The sequence below is a fragment of the Sapajus apella genome, unplaced genomic scaffold (genome assembly GCF_009761245.1).
Source record: "Sapajus apella isolate SASKATOON/1434 unplaced genomic scaffold, GSC_monkey_1.0 scaffold1, whole genome shotgun sequence".
NCBI lineage: Eukaryota > Metazoa > Chordata > Mammalia > Primates > Cebidae > Sapajus > Sapajus apella.
The window spans coordinates 38,411,409-38,428,007 of record NW_022436941.1 but is presented as its reverse complement, the minus strand read 5'-3'; the positions used below and the strand labels follow the sequence as shown (position 1 = coordinate 38,428,007).

Sequence of the window (16,599 nt, the reverse complement as noted above, 5' to 3'; positions counted from 1 at the left end):
CACAGAGTGATAGGGAATGTAGCCAGAGAGGAGTCAAGGACCAGTTTAATTGAGAGCAACATGGGCCTGACAAAAGACAATCATTAAGGCATTTTTACACTGGAAAGTGACATTGTCAAATATTTGCTTTAAAGAAATAATTCTAGGAGTTGTACAGAGTATGAATTTGAAGAAAGGGGACAAGTTACAATACCCCAGGCAGTAGGTGATGATAATATAAAGGAGAACTAAAACAGAGCCTAGGAAGCAGATTTTAAAAAGTTTTAGACATAGAATCAGTAAGATTTGGTGATGGATTGATTGAAGACTACTCTCCCTGTTAAGAATGAAAGAGGCTACTCAAGAGGCTGAGGCAGAAAGATCACTTGAGCCTAGGAGTTTGAGATTGCAGTGAGTTATTGTGTCACTGCTCCCAAAAAAAAAAAAAAAAAAAAAGAAAAGAAAAGAAAAATGGAAGAGTCAAGGATGATTCCTAGCATCTAACTTGGTGTTTAGGTACAGGAGAACAAGTTTTGAAGACGAGATGATGAGTATGGTATTGTACATATTAAAATTAAGAGTCTCTCAAATTTAGTAAAGAAATCTTGCATGGAGCTAGATTTCTTAATATCCTTTTGGACATAAATGTAGCTGAAACCATGAGCATTTATAAGATCAGCCATATAGTGTGTGGAATGAGAAGAGTACTGAGGTCTTGGGAGTCCACTTATTTAATAAACATGTAATGAACACCAATTAGGTGCTAGACTACTCAAAGTGGTAGAATTATATCTAAAAGAAAGAAGGAGCTAGAATAATAAATGACAGATAGAAGGAGAGAGAGAAATATAGATGGAAGGAAGAGCATGATAGAGGGAAGAAAAGAAGAGGGAGGGAGGGAAGAAGGAAGAGAGGAAGGAAGAGAGAAGGAAGGGAGAGAGAGCAGGGAAAGGAAGGGAGAAAAGGAAGGGAAGGGAAGGAGAAAAAGAAAGGAAAAGGGAAGGAGGTAGGGAGAGAAGGAAACTCCTGTACCACGATGCTTTCTTGTATCAGGGGTCAAACACAGAAATGACTAAATCAGTAGGGAGTCTGAAGAAAAAGTGATCAAAATAGTCTGCCTGCAGTCTCATCTTCTTCAAATCTATTCCACAGGACGCTGCCAGATTTATCTTTATCAAGTGTGTTGATTCTACTCACAAAAGCAATCACTAGAGTGTCTGCTCACAGAGCTCATAACATAGATGCAGAAATAAGTAGAGAAAAACCATCCCTGCAACTCTAGAAATAGACTTTACACAATAATTTTTAAAGTTCCCAATGTATCATTCTCATACTATTGATAAATAATTACTGAGATCATAGTTTAAGACAGCATTATGCAAATTATAGTAGAAACAAAGAAATATAGCTTATAATCCTTAATATCAAGGGTTGGTCACATTAGTCTACGTATTTTACAAAGGTTCACTTAATGAGATAAGTAGAAAACTGTTAGTAGAAAAACAGCAGATGCTTGTGAAGATTATTAAATTTTCTTAGTGTATCCATATTATTTAAAAAAATTTATAATATATTTTAAAAGGTTTAATAGCTTTTTTAATATAATAAAATAAAAGTACATGTATAAACATATTTATGGTTTTCACAAGTAGAATTCAAACATTAAAACATTAAAGATTTTTGATGTTACTATTATAATTGTTTCGGGACACCATGAACCATGCTCCTTTAAGATGTAAAATTTAATCAATAAATGATGTGTGTGTTCTGACTGCTCATTATCGTCTTACTTTAAGAAGTTGCCACAGCTACCCCAACCTTTGGCAACCATCACCCTGGTCAGTCAGCAGCCATCAATACTGGGACAAGACCTTACACCAGCAAAAAAAGTACAACTGGCTGAAGGCTCAGATGATTGTCAGCATGTTTCACCAATAAATAATTTTTAATTAACGTATGTACATTATACATTGCTTTTTTAGACATAAGGTTATTGCATAGGCAATAGAGTATAGTATAGGATAAAGATGACTTTTACATGCACTGGAAAACCAAAATACCCATTTGAATTGCTTATTGTAATATATGCTTTATTTTGGTGGTCTGGAACCAAACCCACAATATCCTCAACCTATGTCTGTACTTTTTTTAATACATGTTTCTTAGATGAGACTAGTTTGACTGACCTTTTTGTAATATATACATTTTTATACTCAGGGTACAGAAACTAAAACTAAGAATTTGGGCCATGAGAAAAAATGATCTGACAATGTCACACCTATTTAGTGACATTAAATTCTGTCCCTATTTCTATCTATATACACACACACATACATAAGTATGAGTAAATATTTATGAGTAAATATGGGTAAAAACACATACATTTACTGATATTTATGTGTGTATATGTGTATTAACTTTCAGTCCTTGTCATCAATAAGAAATGTGTACTTGTGTGAAACACTATGTCCCAGATTTTAATATATTTTAATGGCCAAACCCTACATGAACCTCAGAATTACCCTATCACATGTGCTTTCCTTTCTGATTACACTAAGGACAGCACACCTAGCAGTAACTCTTATTTATTTAAGGTAGACAACGTACTTTGTTACTCGAGGTGATAAACTATGTGTTACACTAACCAGAACTTCCTTTTTTGTTTTTTTTTTCTAAAAGGATCATACAGAAAAAGTTTACTGGGATAAGTCTGGGTGAAGTTTATAGGGCTGAAATTCAGGTCTACATGATTTAGCCTCTACCTACATTTCAACATTCCAAAATATTTTTCTACTATTCCTAGACACATAATCTAAGTTCCATTCACACTGGTCCCTGAACCCAGCCTTCATATTTTATAGCATTTATAACCTTGTTTTAACATATTACCTCTCCCTTTCTCTCTTCTCAAATCTTATTTCTCAAAACTCTTTGTACCCTTGAAGGATTTTTAAACCCCATTTCACTATTATGCTATGAAGCCCTTCCAGATTCTAATCAAATAAAATTGAAAAGCTCACCTTCTTTTCAATTCCATAGCACTTTGTATATTTCCCATTACCAAGTTACCATTCATTCTTTCTTTTGCAATTTCTCCTTTAGAACAGAGATTTTTGCCATAGAGTTCTGCCAAAGGAAGTATTCAACAAATGTTGAATAAATGTAATGGAGCTTGGCCAGGTGTGGTGCCTCATGCCTGTAATCCCAGCACTTTGGGTGTCCAAAGTGGGCGGATCACTTGAGGTCAGGAGTTTAGACCATCCTGGCCAACATGGCAAAACCCCATCTCTACAAAAATACACAAAATAGCCAGTCATGGTGGTGTGCACCTGTAGTCCCAGCTGCTCCGGAGGCTGAGACAGGAGAATCATTTGAATCCAGAAGGTGGACATTGCAGTCAGCCAAGATCGTGCCACTGCACTCCAGCCTGAGTGACAGAGCAAGGCTCTGTCTCCAAAGAAAAAAAAAAGAAAAGAAAAGAAAAGAAAAGAAAAGAAATGTAATGGAGCTTAACCAAACACTGCTTTAGAATGCTCAGCATTAATGTAAAAGAATCACAGATACGTTAGTAGTAACTACAAATCATTATCATTGTTACTGGCAAATGAACAAAGTAGATTATATTTATATCATCTGAATGTCGTATCATACAAAATTATGGAGTCCTTGACCTAGTGCATCACCTTCCTTAACAGCCTCAAACACATGTAATGAAACAATGAAAGCAGCACTGTGAGGTATAAAATGCACTGCTGTGCAACACCCTCCTGCCTGACCACCTACTATGGTTTAAAATGTCAAAGCAAAACAAACAAAGAAATGTAAATAGTCAAATCAATTATAGCTAGAAACGTGTACAGGTGAGAACAATTTATTTATTTATCTACAATAAACATAACCTTCTAAGTAGCTACAATAACAATTAGTATTAGCTAGGACTAGCTTTATTCTAATTTCTCTTCTTGCCTATTTGCAACCAACCTAATAAGAGAATTTTTTTTTTTTCTTTGAGATGGAGTTTCACTGTTGTTACCCAGGCTGGAGTGCAATGGCGCGATCTCGGCTCACCGCAACCTCCGCCTCCTGGGTTCAGGCAATTCTCCTGTCTCAACCTCCTCAGTAGCTGGGATTACAGGTACACGCCACCATGCCCAGCTAATGTTTTGTATTTTTAGTAGAGACGGGGTTTCACCGTGTTGACCAGGATGGTCTCCATCTCTTGACCTCGTGATCCCCCGCCTCGGCCTCCCAAAGTGCTGGGATTACAGGCTTGAGCCACCGCGCCCAGCGGAGAATTTTTATCATGGGGGGTTATTTCAGTTTTTTTAAATTTAAACCAATAAAAACATATAATGTAAAATTCTACCTAGGATATGAATCCCTTAGAAGCAAAAATCCCACTGCATTAATCTTTGTATCCCTGAGGAAGTATATTACCCAGTATATGAAAGTTGCTTCTTAAATGCCCTTTGTATAAATATCCCCAACTTTTAATAATACATCAATTATCTAAACTAAAAACAAAACTACATGTTCTCACATAGGAAAAAAAGCCTTCCAGTTTTTTAAAACTCCAGTTTCTCACCATTTAAGAAAACATGTGTTTAGAAATGCTTAGTCTATTATTCTGGTATTATTATCAAAAAGCACTGAAATGTATTTACCCATTATATGATTCAGATACACCAGCAAACGGCTCATTTTCACATTTGGCATAAATAAATACAAAACTCAGCATAAGTGCAACTCCAGATGTGAACAATGCAAACTTCATTGTGTTTTTACATGTCATTTTGAATTTTGAAACAAAGACACCACCTAAAATTTGACCAAGAGCAGCTCCAGGAATTAAAACAGCCCCTAATAAGAAAAAAGAATGTAGACTGTGAGAAAACATAAGCTCACCCACACTGACAATTGGAAAACATCAAAAACAAGTGCCAATATGGTTTTAACATGTAAAATAATTCACCTGATACAGAAATATGTGTACAAATGACTTAACAAGTCCATCAATAGGGAATTAATCAAATTAATGTATTGAACATTAAGATTAATACACATTCTCTTTAGTCATTTTAGCCTTTGTCTTTCTCTAGTTTATACAATAGATTGCCGAATGTCAGAAAATCAGAAATTTTTACCAAAATTAAAGTTTATTTTTTTTTTTTTTTTTTTTTTTTTAGACAGAGTCTCATTCTGTCACCCAGGCTGGAGTACAATGGCACAAGCTCAACTCACTGCATCCTCCACTTCCCAGGTTCAAGTTATTCTCCCACCTCACCCTCCCGAGAAGCTGGGATTATAGGCACATGCCACTATGCCCAGCCAATTCTTATGGTTTTGGGCAGAGACAGGATTTCACCATGATTGCCAAGCTGGTTTTAGTTTAAATTTCATTGAGGGCTATCCCAAATTATACATTATCCTAATAAACATTTAATACGGTAAAGTAAAAATTTTAGATTAAGTTAAAATAAAGAAAATGTTTTACCTCCAAGAGTAGCTGCAAAGCTGGATGTCAATCCAAATTGATTTTCTATAAATTTAGGTAAAAATGTAGCAAATCCAGTAGTAATTAAGGCTTCTGAAGAAGTTGATAGAACTAAACACATAAAGACACCATTCTTCATCAAATTCTAAAGAAAAAAATACAGTTCCTCAAATGAATAGCTATGATTATACTGCAAAGTACAGAGTTAGAAGGTTAGCGTGGCAAATTTTTAATAAATGTAATACAATCATCTATAAAATTTCATCATTTCCTCTAGAACAAAAATATAACAAGGGATAATTAATAGATTTACATATACATGATGAGAAAATTTATACATGGAATACATAGAAAATTGATAGATGATTCCTCAATATGGTGGTTATGCTTTTATTGCATTCAAAGGACCAGGGAAAGAAGGTAAAGGCCTTCTTGGAAAAGTTCCCTTCCCCAGTCTTACTGTAAATCTTCACGCTATAAATCTACCACCTATTTGGTGTTTTATTGTGCTTTGAATTCCTATGTCCAGTAAACAAAGAATTTGAGACTATGAGCACAGATAAGAATGGTCTCTAAGTATCAAATTCATAGTATTGTTCCATGATTAGGCTCAGCAATTAAGAACCTTAGAAACACAGTTAAGCAACTTTAAATAGGTGTCTATATGGCTAGACCTCTCAGAATCTTATTTATTTACAAAGGGAAGTTTGGAGGTTAACTATGTTAATATATTTAACCAGAAAATGAAAACCAAATTATAGTTCTCAAATATCAAATGCCAAAAAATTTTTCATAAAACCAAGCAAAACACACACACACACACACACACACACACACACACACACACACACACATCACAAGGGAGCAAGATGAGAGCATTAGAAGTCAGAGCCACATAACCTAAGACTGACAAAGGGAAGGAAAAGTACCTGAAAATATGCAATAATTTAAAATAATTAACAACATTTAAAAAATTATTTTCAGATTGAAAATAATGGATTCTCGAGAAGAATTAATGAAAAAAGACATATACTTCAACATAACTAAATAAATTTCCTGTAATCAGAGATAAATGAAAAAACCAACATACAGATGAAAAGAATAAGTCAGAATCACACTAACATGAAACTTCTCAAATACAACACAATTAAGTAGAAAAAAGCAAACAATATCCATAGACTACTGGGATTAAAGAGGAATGATCCAAAGGTATTCACCTAGTCAAATATATTATTCAGACATTCAAGGATATCTAGGCAGTATCTTATCTAAGGAAAACTAACAACAAAATCTTGAATTCATAGAGATTGAAATCAGAAGAGATCTCTAAGCAGGAGGACATAAGGTTAAAAAAAAGTAATGGTCAGTAATGACTCTCATTTGTAATGCTAGTTAAAGTTTATAAGATAAATTAAATAGGAATAATGAAATATATAACAGAACTACTATAAGAGAAAATAACAGTAATTGCAATTAAAGCACAAACAATATCAGCCAAACACAAGAATGTGCATGTACGGTGGGGAGAGTTGAAAGATGGGCTAAGTGGAGAAGTAAAAACATTTTAAGGCTTTTATTTGACAAGAAGCCAAAAACAATGAAAAGCAAACAATTTCACCTTTTGAAAAAGTAAAATTATAAAGTCCCTTATGAATAAAACTGTTATAACACTAAATAGAAAGAATACTTTTCTGCTGAGTACTACTGAATGGACCATAACACTTTTGTTCTTTAGTGTCAAATTCAAAACGAGTCACCATTAACTACCTCTTTCACAAAATAAAAATATTGGTTCAGAATTCTCAAATATATTTATAATTCATTGATAATTGACAAATCAATTTCATAAGGAAAATGTCATGGAATAATGGACTATTAGTATTAACAAGGAATCAGTGAATATTGATACTGCCAATAAAACAACTCATGCTCTTTCAACCATTCTACCCTGGAATAGTTTTCATTTACTCAAAGGACAATAAAACTGAATCCAAAGAGTTGTTTATAAGAGCTCAAACTACTGTAAATAAGCAAACAAAACTGTATTATGAAAAGATGGTGTGTGTGTGGGGGGGGGTGTTTATATGTATGTATACATGTGTGGTTATATGTGTATATATAATACATACACACATCTACACATATATACATGTGATTGTGTGTGTGTATATGTGTGTGTATGAGACTGAGAGAGAGACAGAGAAGAGTTTTATTTTACCTTTAGAGCAGCTGGAAAATCTTTAATACTTTTTCCAAATTTCTCATCTGTATTACTATTACTCTGATGAGCCTGGGAAGTTTTTCCAGCTTGAATCTCTGCTGTACCTAAAAAGAAAAAAACATTAGTAAATGAACTTGCTCTATCATTTTATTCCTTATGTAAAAAGTGCTTACTTTTTAATTGACATAGACTTCCACTAGTATATAAATGCTATAACATAAGAGGCCAGTTCTTCTCTGTCAATAAAACTGTTCAAATATCTATGTCTGTAATCAGGATACCCCAAGAACTGTATTCATTACCACTTGCTAAGGAAGTTTCAACCAGTCCAAACATTAAAATGAGACAATTTTGCCCCAATCACATATCTAAGCTTTTCATTTAAAATCTCCTAACATTTTTTCTTTCTTTCAAGTGGTTCTCTTTTTGATCCTTTATTTATTAAAGTACTTTTGTGGCTTTTTTCCTCTGCTCTCTTAATCCTAACATGCTTGACAAATGAAATATTTACCATCTTATTACCATGTCCCTTGGATTTTTTAATAATGGTACTGCCAATAAATCTGAGAAAATAGTCAACATATGGAATTATAAATGAATGGCTCAGGGTAGAAATAAGTTAATGAGTCTACCTACTATAGTCTGTCAGATTTTCTCTTGCCCATTTCCAAAAGGTAATCAACTATCCTGTTACAAATAACAATGTAAACAACTAAATACCTTCAACCTAAAGAAAAATACTTCTACAGATACGTATTTTAACTTCATCATTATACAGAAGCAAGAGCTCACAGAGAAAAATTAATATTCTTTTTTATTAACCTTTTCTTGTTATGTAGAATGTTTAATATTTTAGTCAGGCATGGTGGCTCATGCCTGTTTTCCTAGCACTTTGAGAGGCTGAGGTAGGGAAATCAACTGAGGTCAGGAGTTCGAGACCAGCCTGGCCAACATGGCAAAACCCATCTCTACCAAAAATACAAAAATTAGCCGAGTATGCTGGCACATGACTGTGGTCCCAGCTACTCGGGAGGCTAAGTCAGAAGAATTGCTTGAACCCAAGAGTCAGAGGTTGCAGTGAGTGGAGATCACACCACTGCTCTCCAGTCTGGGCAACAGAGGGAGACTGTCTCAAAAAAAAACAAAAAAAACAAAAAAACAAAAAGAACAAAGAGAAAGAAAGCAAGGAAGAAAGAAAGAAAAGGATGTTTAGTATTCGCATACAGTAAAAAAGTAAATAAGTACACTACAGAATGACTTTAGTGATCATTGAAGATAAAAGCACTTGCACATTTAACTACAAGTAATTAACATGAATCATTTAAAGCAGACTGAAATTAAGACTAATTGAATGCAAACTAATACTTTAAAAGATATTGTACCTTGCATACACATAAAGCAGAATTCCAGATAAAACAGAAACAAATTTAGTAAGTACTAAGAAGGTGAATATTCATAGTTTCATTATTAATTGGAAATTGAAAATCCCCATGAATATTAAGATTGTTACCCAATATTTTCTAGAATGAAGAATATTCAAAAGTTTACGTAGGCAGATACTTGAGATTCTATAAAACAAACTGGGTAAATCTATAGTTCTTATTAATCATATAGAAAATAATAACTGGCCTACAATTAAAATAAACCTCTCTGGTTTTAAAGAAAGCAAGTTTACCTGGTAAATGTTTTGGAAAGCAAGAAAAAGGTATTATTAAAGACCAAGCAAAGATCCATGATAGAATAAATCCAATCCACCAAGCTCCCAACCAACGTGGATCATCCTCAGTGACATCAGTGCTATATGATAGAAAAACAAGAGGTAAAAGTCAACTCTACCTTATTAATTAAAACTCAATTAAGATAATTACATACTTTATACTTCAAGTTCATCTAAAAGAATATTGTTATAATATCCAACATTTTAATGGTGCCATTGTGAAGAATCAGAAAACAGGTAGCAGGCATAAATGAGAGTTATAAGAATAATGGTTTACAAAATGTTTAAAAATGGCAAATATGACATAAAAGTTTAAAATTCTAATAGTAAATTGAGAACTATTTGGAAAGATACACAGAATTTCTTAACATTCTTTAACTTTGGCTAAATTTTCTTCTCTACTAAATTAAATATATATCACAGCAATCACTGATCTATGTTAAAAGCCCATAGATTGTGCTTCATTCAATTAGTGCATTTCTTTAATGTAAAATTATTCTTAAAGTGACTTTATTTATCTATTTATTTATTTGAAATGGTCTCAGTCTGTCACCCAGGCTGGAGAGCAATGGCATGATCATAGTTCACTGCAGCTTTGAACTTCTGGGCTCAAGTGATTCTCTTATCTTAGCCTCCCAAGTAGCTTAGTAAGCTATAGTAGCTACAGTAAGCTGCTATAGCTAAAAGCCACTCCTGGCCTCAAGTGATCCTTACACATTGACCTCCCGAAGTGCTAGGATTACAGGAATGAGCCACCATGCCCAACCAGGTTTCTTATATTTTAATATACTTTGGCCCTTTCCAAAAATACACTAATCCTACAACTCATTCCACTAAAATTAAAATGTCCCTTCTTAAATCTCTGGGTTTACTACTTCAAGAGTTCTTCTGCATGCATTTTTAAAGACTGTGAAAGATTAACCAAGACTCACAGTTTAGAAAACAAATCACATACCTATGACCACATTTTTGCATTCACTGCAATATAGTGAATTGTGGTGCAGGTCACGTACAGAATTGTACAGTTACTATTCCCAGTGGCAAAATGAAAAAAATGACCTCAGCAAAGGCACAGATTTCTCTAACCAAAAAATGGAGAAGGTAACTAACTCAGTGTTGAATTTTGGAGTCAAAGAGATCACTTTAATCTATGTCTTAGCCACTTACCAACCTGTGCATATGAACTATTATTTAATAAGATAGCACATAAAAAACATATGGTGTCTGGTATATAGTATAGGACAAATAAATATTAACTATTATTATTATCCTTCATTGTCATTGTTGTTAAAATGGTGTAATTGTGATCTCTATGGCATTATCAGAGTTACTATGAAACATTTTCTGACGATAGTAATTCTGATAATGCCATAGAAGGAAGGAAGGAAGGAAAGAAGGAAGGAAGGAAGGAAGGAAGGAAGGAAGGAAGGAAGGAAGGAAGGAAAGAAGGAAGTATCATAGACTCTTGAGACTCTCCAGACTATCTAGTCACAACTAAATCTACGGAAAATATTGTTAATTTCTATTTAATTCTTATTTTTGAACAATGCATGAGGTCCTAAATTTTTTTTAAAAAAATTTCATCGGATGATTTTTATTAAACATCCTTATTTATGAAAATATGTTATTAGAATAAAAAATGGTATGACATTGATCCAAAAGGCAATACAGCCAAACATAAGAATTCTTTGTATTCAGCTTTGTTTCCTGAATAATTTCTCATGCTATACTGAAGGAAGTACTGTGAAAATGTTCTGTCTATGATGTTGGCATAATTAAAATAAATTTAAATAAAAGAAAAATTGATACTGCCTTGCCTTTCACCCATAGCAACATCAATGTACATGGTTAGCAGCTGTCCTCCCAATACATAGCCAATCGCAGGGCCTAAGATTGACATAGCATAACCAGTTCCTAGAAGAAGAACAAAGACATTGAATACAGTCATATGTACAACCTCACTTCGCATGCTTAACAGTGAAAACAAATGTTTTACTGTAGAAAAATTTAAACAATTAAACATATCAAAATCACACGTATTTTCACTAAAACAATACCATTTGAATCAATAGTGAAGTCAAGGAGCCTAAAATATATAACTCAGGGTAAAAGCTATTTGTAGTAATAATTAGAACAAAAATAAAAATTACAAATCCATGGAAAGTGTTGGTAACTGGTGGTAGAAGTAGTATATCTACTATTTATCCTTTACTGTTAGTGATCCTAAGTGCTGTTTATAATATCATGGAAGAAAACAATGTGAGCAAACTGAAATGAGAAGCCTTTTCTACTCTGCACAACTCAGACAGAATTTTTTATTTTGCACTATAGCTGCTGACTTCAAATCTGGATCTGCTGAGAAGTCTCTTTCTTAAAAGTAAGCCATTAGTTTAAACTTTTTCTCTTAGGGACTTTCCCCATTTTTACTTGCAGTAGAATTAAATGGCGTTTATTTCTATCTGTGAGATATTTTAAATATTGCCATATATAACTCTAAACTTTTAAAAAACAAAACTTATTTGACCACTCACGTCTTTTTATTGTTGTTGTTGTTTATTTAAGCTCCCCAATATCTTGGAAAGTTTGTTGAATCTAGTTTCCCTTTTTTTCCTTTTATTTTTTAGTTGACACATAACCATTGTACATTTTAAAGGGTACAGAGTTATGTATCAATACATCTATAAAATGTGTAATGATCAAATCAGACTAATTAGCACACCCATTACCTCATACATTAATGATTTGTGCTGGGAACTTTCAACATCCTCTCTTTTAGCATTTTGAATATATACAATAAGTAACTGTTAACTATATCCAATCAATAGTGCTACATAAAACACTAGTGCTACATACCTCCCCTTCCCAAATCTTTCCCAGCCTTTAGTAACCATACTTCTACTCTCGAATTCTATGAGCTGATTTTTTTTTTCTTTTTAGCTCCCAGATATCAGTGAGAACATGCAGTATTTATCTTTTGTGCCTGACTTGTTTCATTTAACAGGATATTCTCTAGGCTCATCCATGTTTCTATGAATAACAGGATTCCTTTTCTTTATGGCTGAATAGTATCCTGTTGTATATACATTTCACATTTTCTTTATCTATTCTATATCTCTTGATGAATAGCTTGATTCCATCTCTTAGCTATTGTGAAAAAACCATGAGGATACAACTATCTCTTCAATACACTGATTTACTTTCCCTTGGATCTTACCTCATAGTAAGATTGCTGGATCATATGGTAATTATACTTTCAGTTTTTGAGACATCTCTATACTATTTTCCATAATGGCTGTACAAATTTACATTCTCATCAACAATGTATAAAATGTTCCCGTTTCTCTGCAACTTCACCAGCATTTGATATTTTGTCTTTGTGATAATAGCCATTCTAATTGAGGTGAGATAATGCCATTGTGACTTTGATTTGCATTTTCCTGATCATAATTGATGTTGATCATTTTTTCATATAACGGGTGGCCATCTGTATATCTTATTTTGAAAAATGGCTACATAGATTCTTTGCTTCTTTTTTAATTAGATCATTTGGACTTTTTGCTCTTGAGTTGTTAAAGTTCCTTATATATTCTGGATATTAGTCCCTTGTTGGATGAACAGTTTGCAAATAATTCCTCCTGTTTTATAGGTTGTCTCTGTGATCTGATGATTGTTTCTTGTGCTGTGCAGCAACTTTTTAGCTTGATATAGTCCCATTTGTCTTGTTTTGTTTTTGCTGCCTATGTTTTTTCAGTCTTAACCATAAAGTCTCTGCCTGGACCAATTATTAAAGTGTTTCCCCTGTGTTTTCCTCCAGTAATTTTTGTAGTTTTGAGCCTTACATTTAAGCCTCGAATCCTTTTTGAGTTGATTTTTTTTTAATATCGTGTAAGATAGAGGTCTAGTTGTATTCTTCTGCACACTGATATCCAGTTATTATAGCACCATTCATTAAAGAGTCCCCAGTGTATATCCTTGGTATCTTTAATAAAAATCAGTTAGTCATAAATACATGGATTTATTTCTGGGTTATCTGTTCTGTTCCATTGAGCAATGTGTCTGTTTTGATACAAACACCATTCTTTTTTAGTTACTAAAACTTTGTTGTATAATTTGAAATCAGACAGTGTGCTGCTTCCAGCTTTGCTCTTTGTATTCAGGATTGCTTTGGCCATTTGGCATCTTTTCTAATTCCATGTGAATTTTAGGACTGTTTTTCCATGTCTGTGAAAAGTGACATTGAAATTTTGATAGGGATTTCACTGAATCTATAAATTGCTTTGGGTAATACAGTCACTTAAACAATATTCACTCTTTGAATCCATGAGCACAAGATGCCTTTCCATTTTTTTCTGTCCTCAGTTTCTGTCATCAATGTTTTGTGGTTTAGTTTTTCTTTAACAATTCTCACCTCCTGGGTTAAATTTATTTCTTTGCATTTCTTTGTAACCATTATAAATGAGATTACTTTCTTGATTTCTTTTTCAGTTAGTTCATCATTGGTGTAAAGAAACACTACCAATTTCTTATGTGACTTTGTACCCTGAAACTTCACTGAAATTATTTAATAGTTCCAAGAGTTTTTGTTGTTGTTGGAGTCTTTAGATGTTTCTATATAAGATTATGTCATCTGTGGAGAGAGACAATTTGGCTTCCTCTTCTCCAATTTGGATGTCCCTTATTTCTTTTTCTTTTTTTTTTTTTTTTTTTTTTTTAAAGCCAGTCAAATTTAGCAGTGGGGGGTTGTATACCAACTTTAGTGACACTAATGTTAATAAGTTCTGATAACCCACTACCATCGGACCAGCCACCCCTTATTTCTTTCTTTTGCCTATGTGCTCTGAATAGAACTTCCAGTACCATGTTGAATAAAAGTGATGAAAGTGGGCTTTCAGCCAGGCCTGGTGTCTCATGCCTGTAATCCCAGCACTTTGGGAGGCCAAGGAGGGTGGATCACCTGAGGTCAGGAGTTTGAGACCTACCTGGCCAACATGGTGAAACCCTGTCTCTACTAAAAACACAAAAAATTAGCCAGGCATTGTGGTGAGCACCTGTAATATCAGCTACTTGGGAGTCTGAGGAAAGAGAATTGCTTAAACTAGGGAGGCAGAGGTTGCGGTGAGCCAAGATTGCACCACTAGACCACAGCCTGGGCAACAAGAACAAGACTCCATCACAAAACAAAACAAAAAGAAAGTGGGCTTTCTCGTGTTTCAGTTCTTAGAGGAAAGCCTTTCAGCTTTTTCCCATTCAGTATGTTAGCTGTGGGTTTGCCATATATCATCTTTATTGTGCTGATGTACATTCCTTTTATACTTGGGAATTTTCATCATGAAGGAATGTTGAATTTTATCAAAAACGTTTCTGCATCTATTGAGATGATCATGTGATATTTTTTTGTCCTTCCTTCTCTTTATGTGATATATCACATTTATTGATTTCCATAAGATGAACTACTTCTTGCATCCCTGAGATAAATTCCACTTGATTACAGTGGAACTGATATATTATTTTTTGATGTGACATTGAATTTGGCTAGCTATAACTTTGTAGAGGATTTCTATATCTATGTTCATTAGGGATATTGGCCTGTAGCTCCTCTTTACATTCTGTCTTTCTCTGGTTTTGGCAACAGGGTAACACTGGCCTTAGAATAAGTTATTAAGAATTCTCTCTTCTTCAACAATTTGGAATAGTTTGAAAAGAACTGGTGCTAAGTTCTTCTTTACAAGTTTCATAGAATTCAGCAGGGAAGCCATACAGCCCTGGGCTTTTGATTCTTGGGAGACATTTTATTATTTATTCAATCTCATTACATGTTATTTTACCAAGTTTTCTATTTCTTCCTGGTCAAATCTTGATAGGTTGTGTGTATCTGGGAAGTTACCCATTTTCTATAGGTTTTTCAATTTGTTGGATGTATTTGTTTATAAGATTAATAATCCCTTTTTTTTCTGTGGTATCATTTGTAATGCCTTCTGTTTTGTTTCTGATGTTACTTATTTAGGTCTTCTCTCTTTTTTTTTAGTCTAGCTAATGGTTTTATTTTATCTTTTCCAAAAACCAATTTTTATTTCTTTGATCTTCTGTATTTTTTTAAACTCTCATTTAGTTCTGTTATGATCTTTATTATTTTTTTGCTTCTACTATTTTCGGGTTTGTTTCGTTCTTGCTTTTCTATTTCCTTGAGGTACATCATTAGGCAGCTTATTTGAAATCCATTTTTATGATGTAGGTGTTTCTTGGTATAAACTTCCCTGTTAGCATTGCTTTCGCTGTATCTCATAAGATTTGGTTTATTGTATCTCTACTTTCATGTGAATTCCTTAATTTCTTCATCAACATATTGGTTGCTCAGGAGCATGATGTTTAATTTCCATGTATTTGTACAGTTTCAAAAGTTCCTCACTGATTTCTAGTTTTGTTTCATTGTAGTTTAAGAATATACCTGATGTATTATCAATATTTAAAAGCTTGTTGAGACTTGTTTTGTGGCTTCATATGGCCTACCCAAGAGAATGTTCCACGTGCTGAAGAGAAGAACATGTATCCTGTAGCTGTTGGATAAAATGTTCTGTAAACACCTATTAGATCAATTCGATCTATACTGAAGTTTAAATCCAATATTATTCACTGATTTTCGGTCTAGATGATCTTCCCTGTGATAAAAGTGGGGTGTTAAAGTTCCCAACTGTTGTTATATTGGGGTCCATTTCTTTAACTCTAATAATACTTGATTTATATATGTGCATTCTCTGGTGTTGGGTGCATATTCAGTTATAATTGCTATATCTTCTTGGTGAATTTATCAATTTGTAATTATAAAATGATATTCTTCTTTCTTGTATTTTTTGACTTAGACTATTTTGTCTAATTTAAGTATAACTTCTCCCACAAACTTTTGGTTTACAATTACACTAAATATATTTTTTATCCCTCCACTTTCAGTCTAAGTGTGTTTTACAGTTGAAATGAGTTTCTTCTAGGCAGTGTATGGTTAGATATGCTTTCTTAATTCATTCAGCCTATGTATATTTTCAATTAGGGAATTTAAACTATTTACATTCAAGGTTGGTATCATTGATAGGTGAGGACTTCTGTCATTTTGTTAATTGTTTTCTGATCATTTTATTTATGTTTTGTTCATTTCTTCCCCTTTTGTTCATCTTTGTAGTTTGGCAGTTGTCTGTA

At 33.5% G+C, this 16,599-nt stretch overlaps 1 protein-coding gene across 1 annotated transcript in view; it reads right to left on the bottom strand.

Moving 5' to 3' along the window:
• SLCO4C1 (solute carrier organic anion transporter family member 4C1) overlaps positions 1-16,599 on the bottom strand; it is a 65,491-nt gene that overhangs the window by 17,591 nt on the left and 31,301 nt on the right. Inside the window, exons 4-8 of the mRNA XM_032275577.1 lie at positions 11,229-11,325; positions 9,370-9,491; positions 7,692-7,798; positions 5,474-5,618; positions 4,644-4,839 (exon numbers count right to left, since the gene is read on the bottom strand). Coding sequence (XP_032131468.1) covers positions 4,644-4,839; positions 5,474-5,618; positions 7,692-7,798; positions 9,370-9,491; positions 11,229-11,325 — 667 coding nt within the window. The remainder of the gene's footprint in view (positions 1-4,643; positions 4,840-5,473; positions 5,619-7,691; positions 7,799-9,369; positions 9,492-11,228; positions 11,326-16,599) is intronic.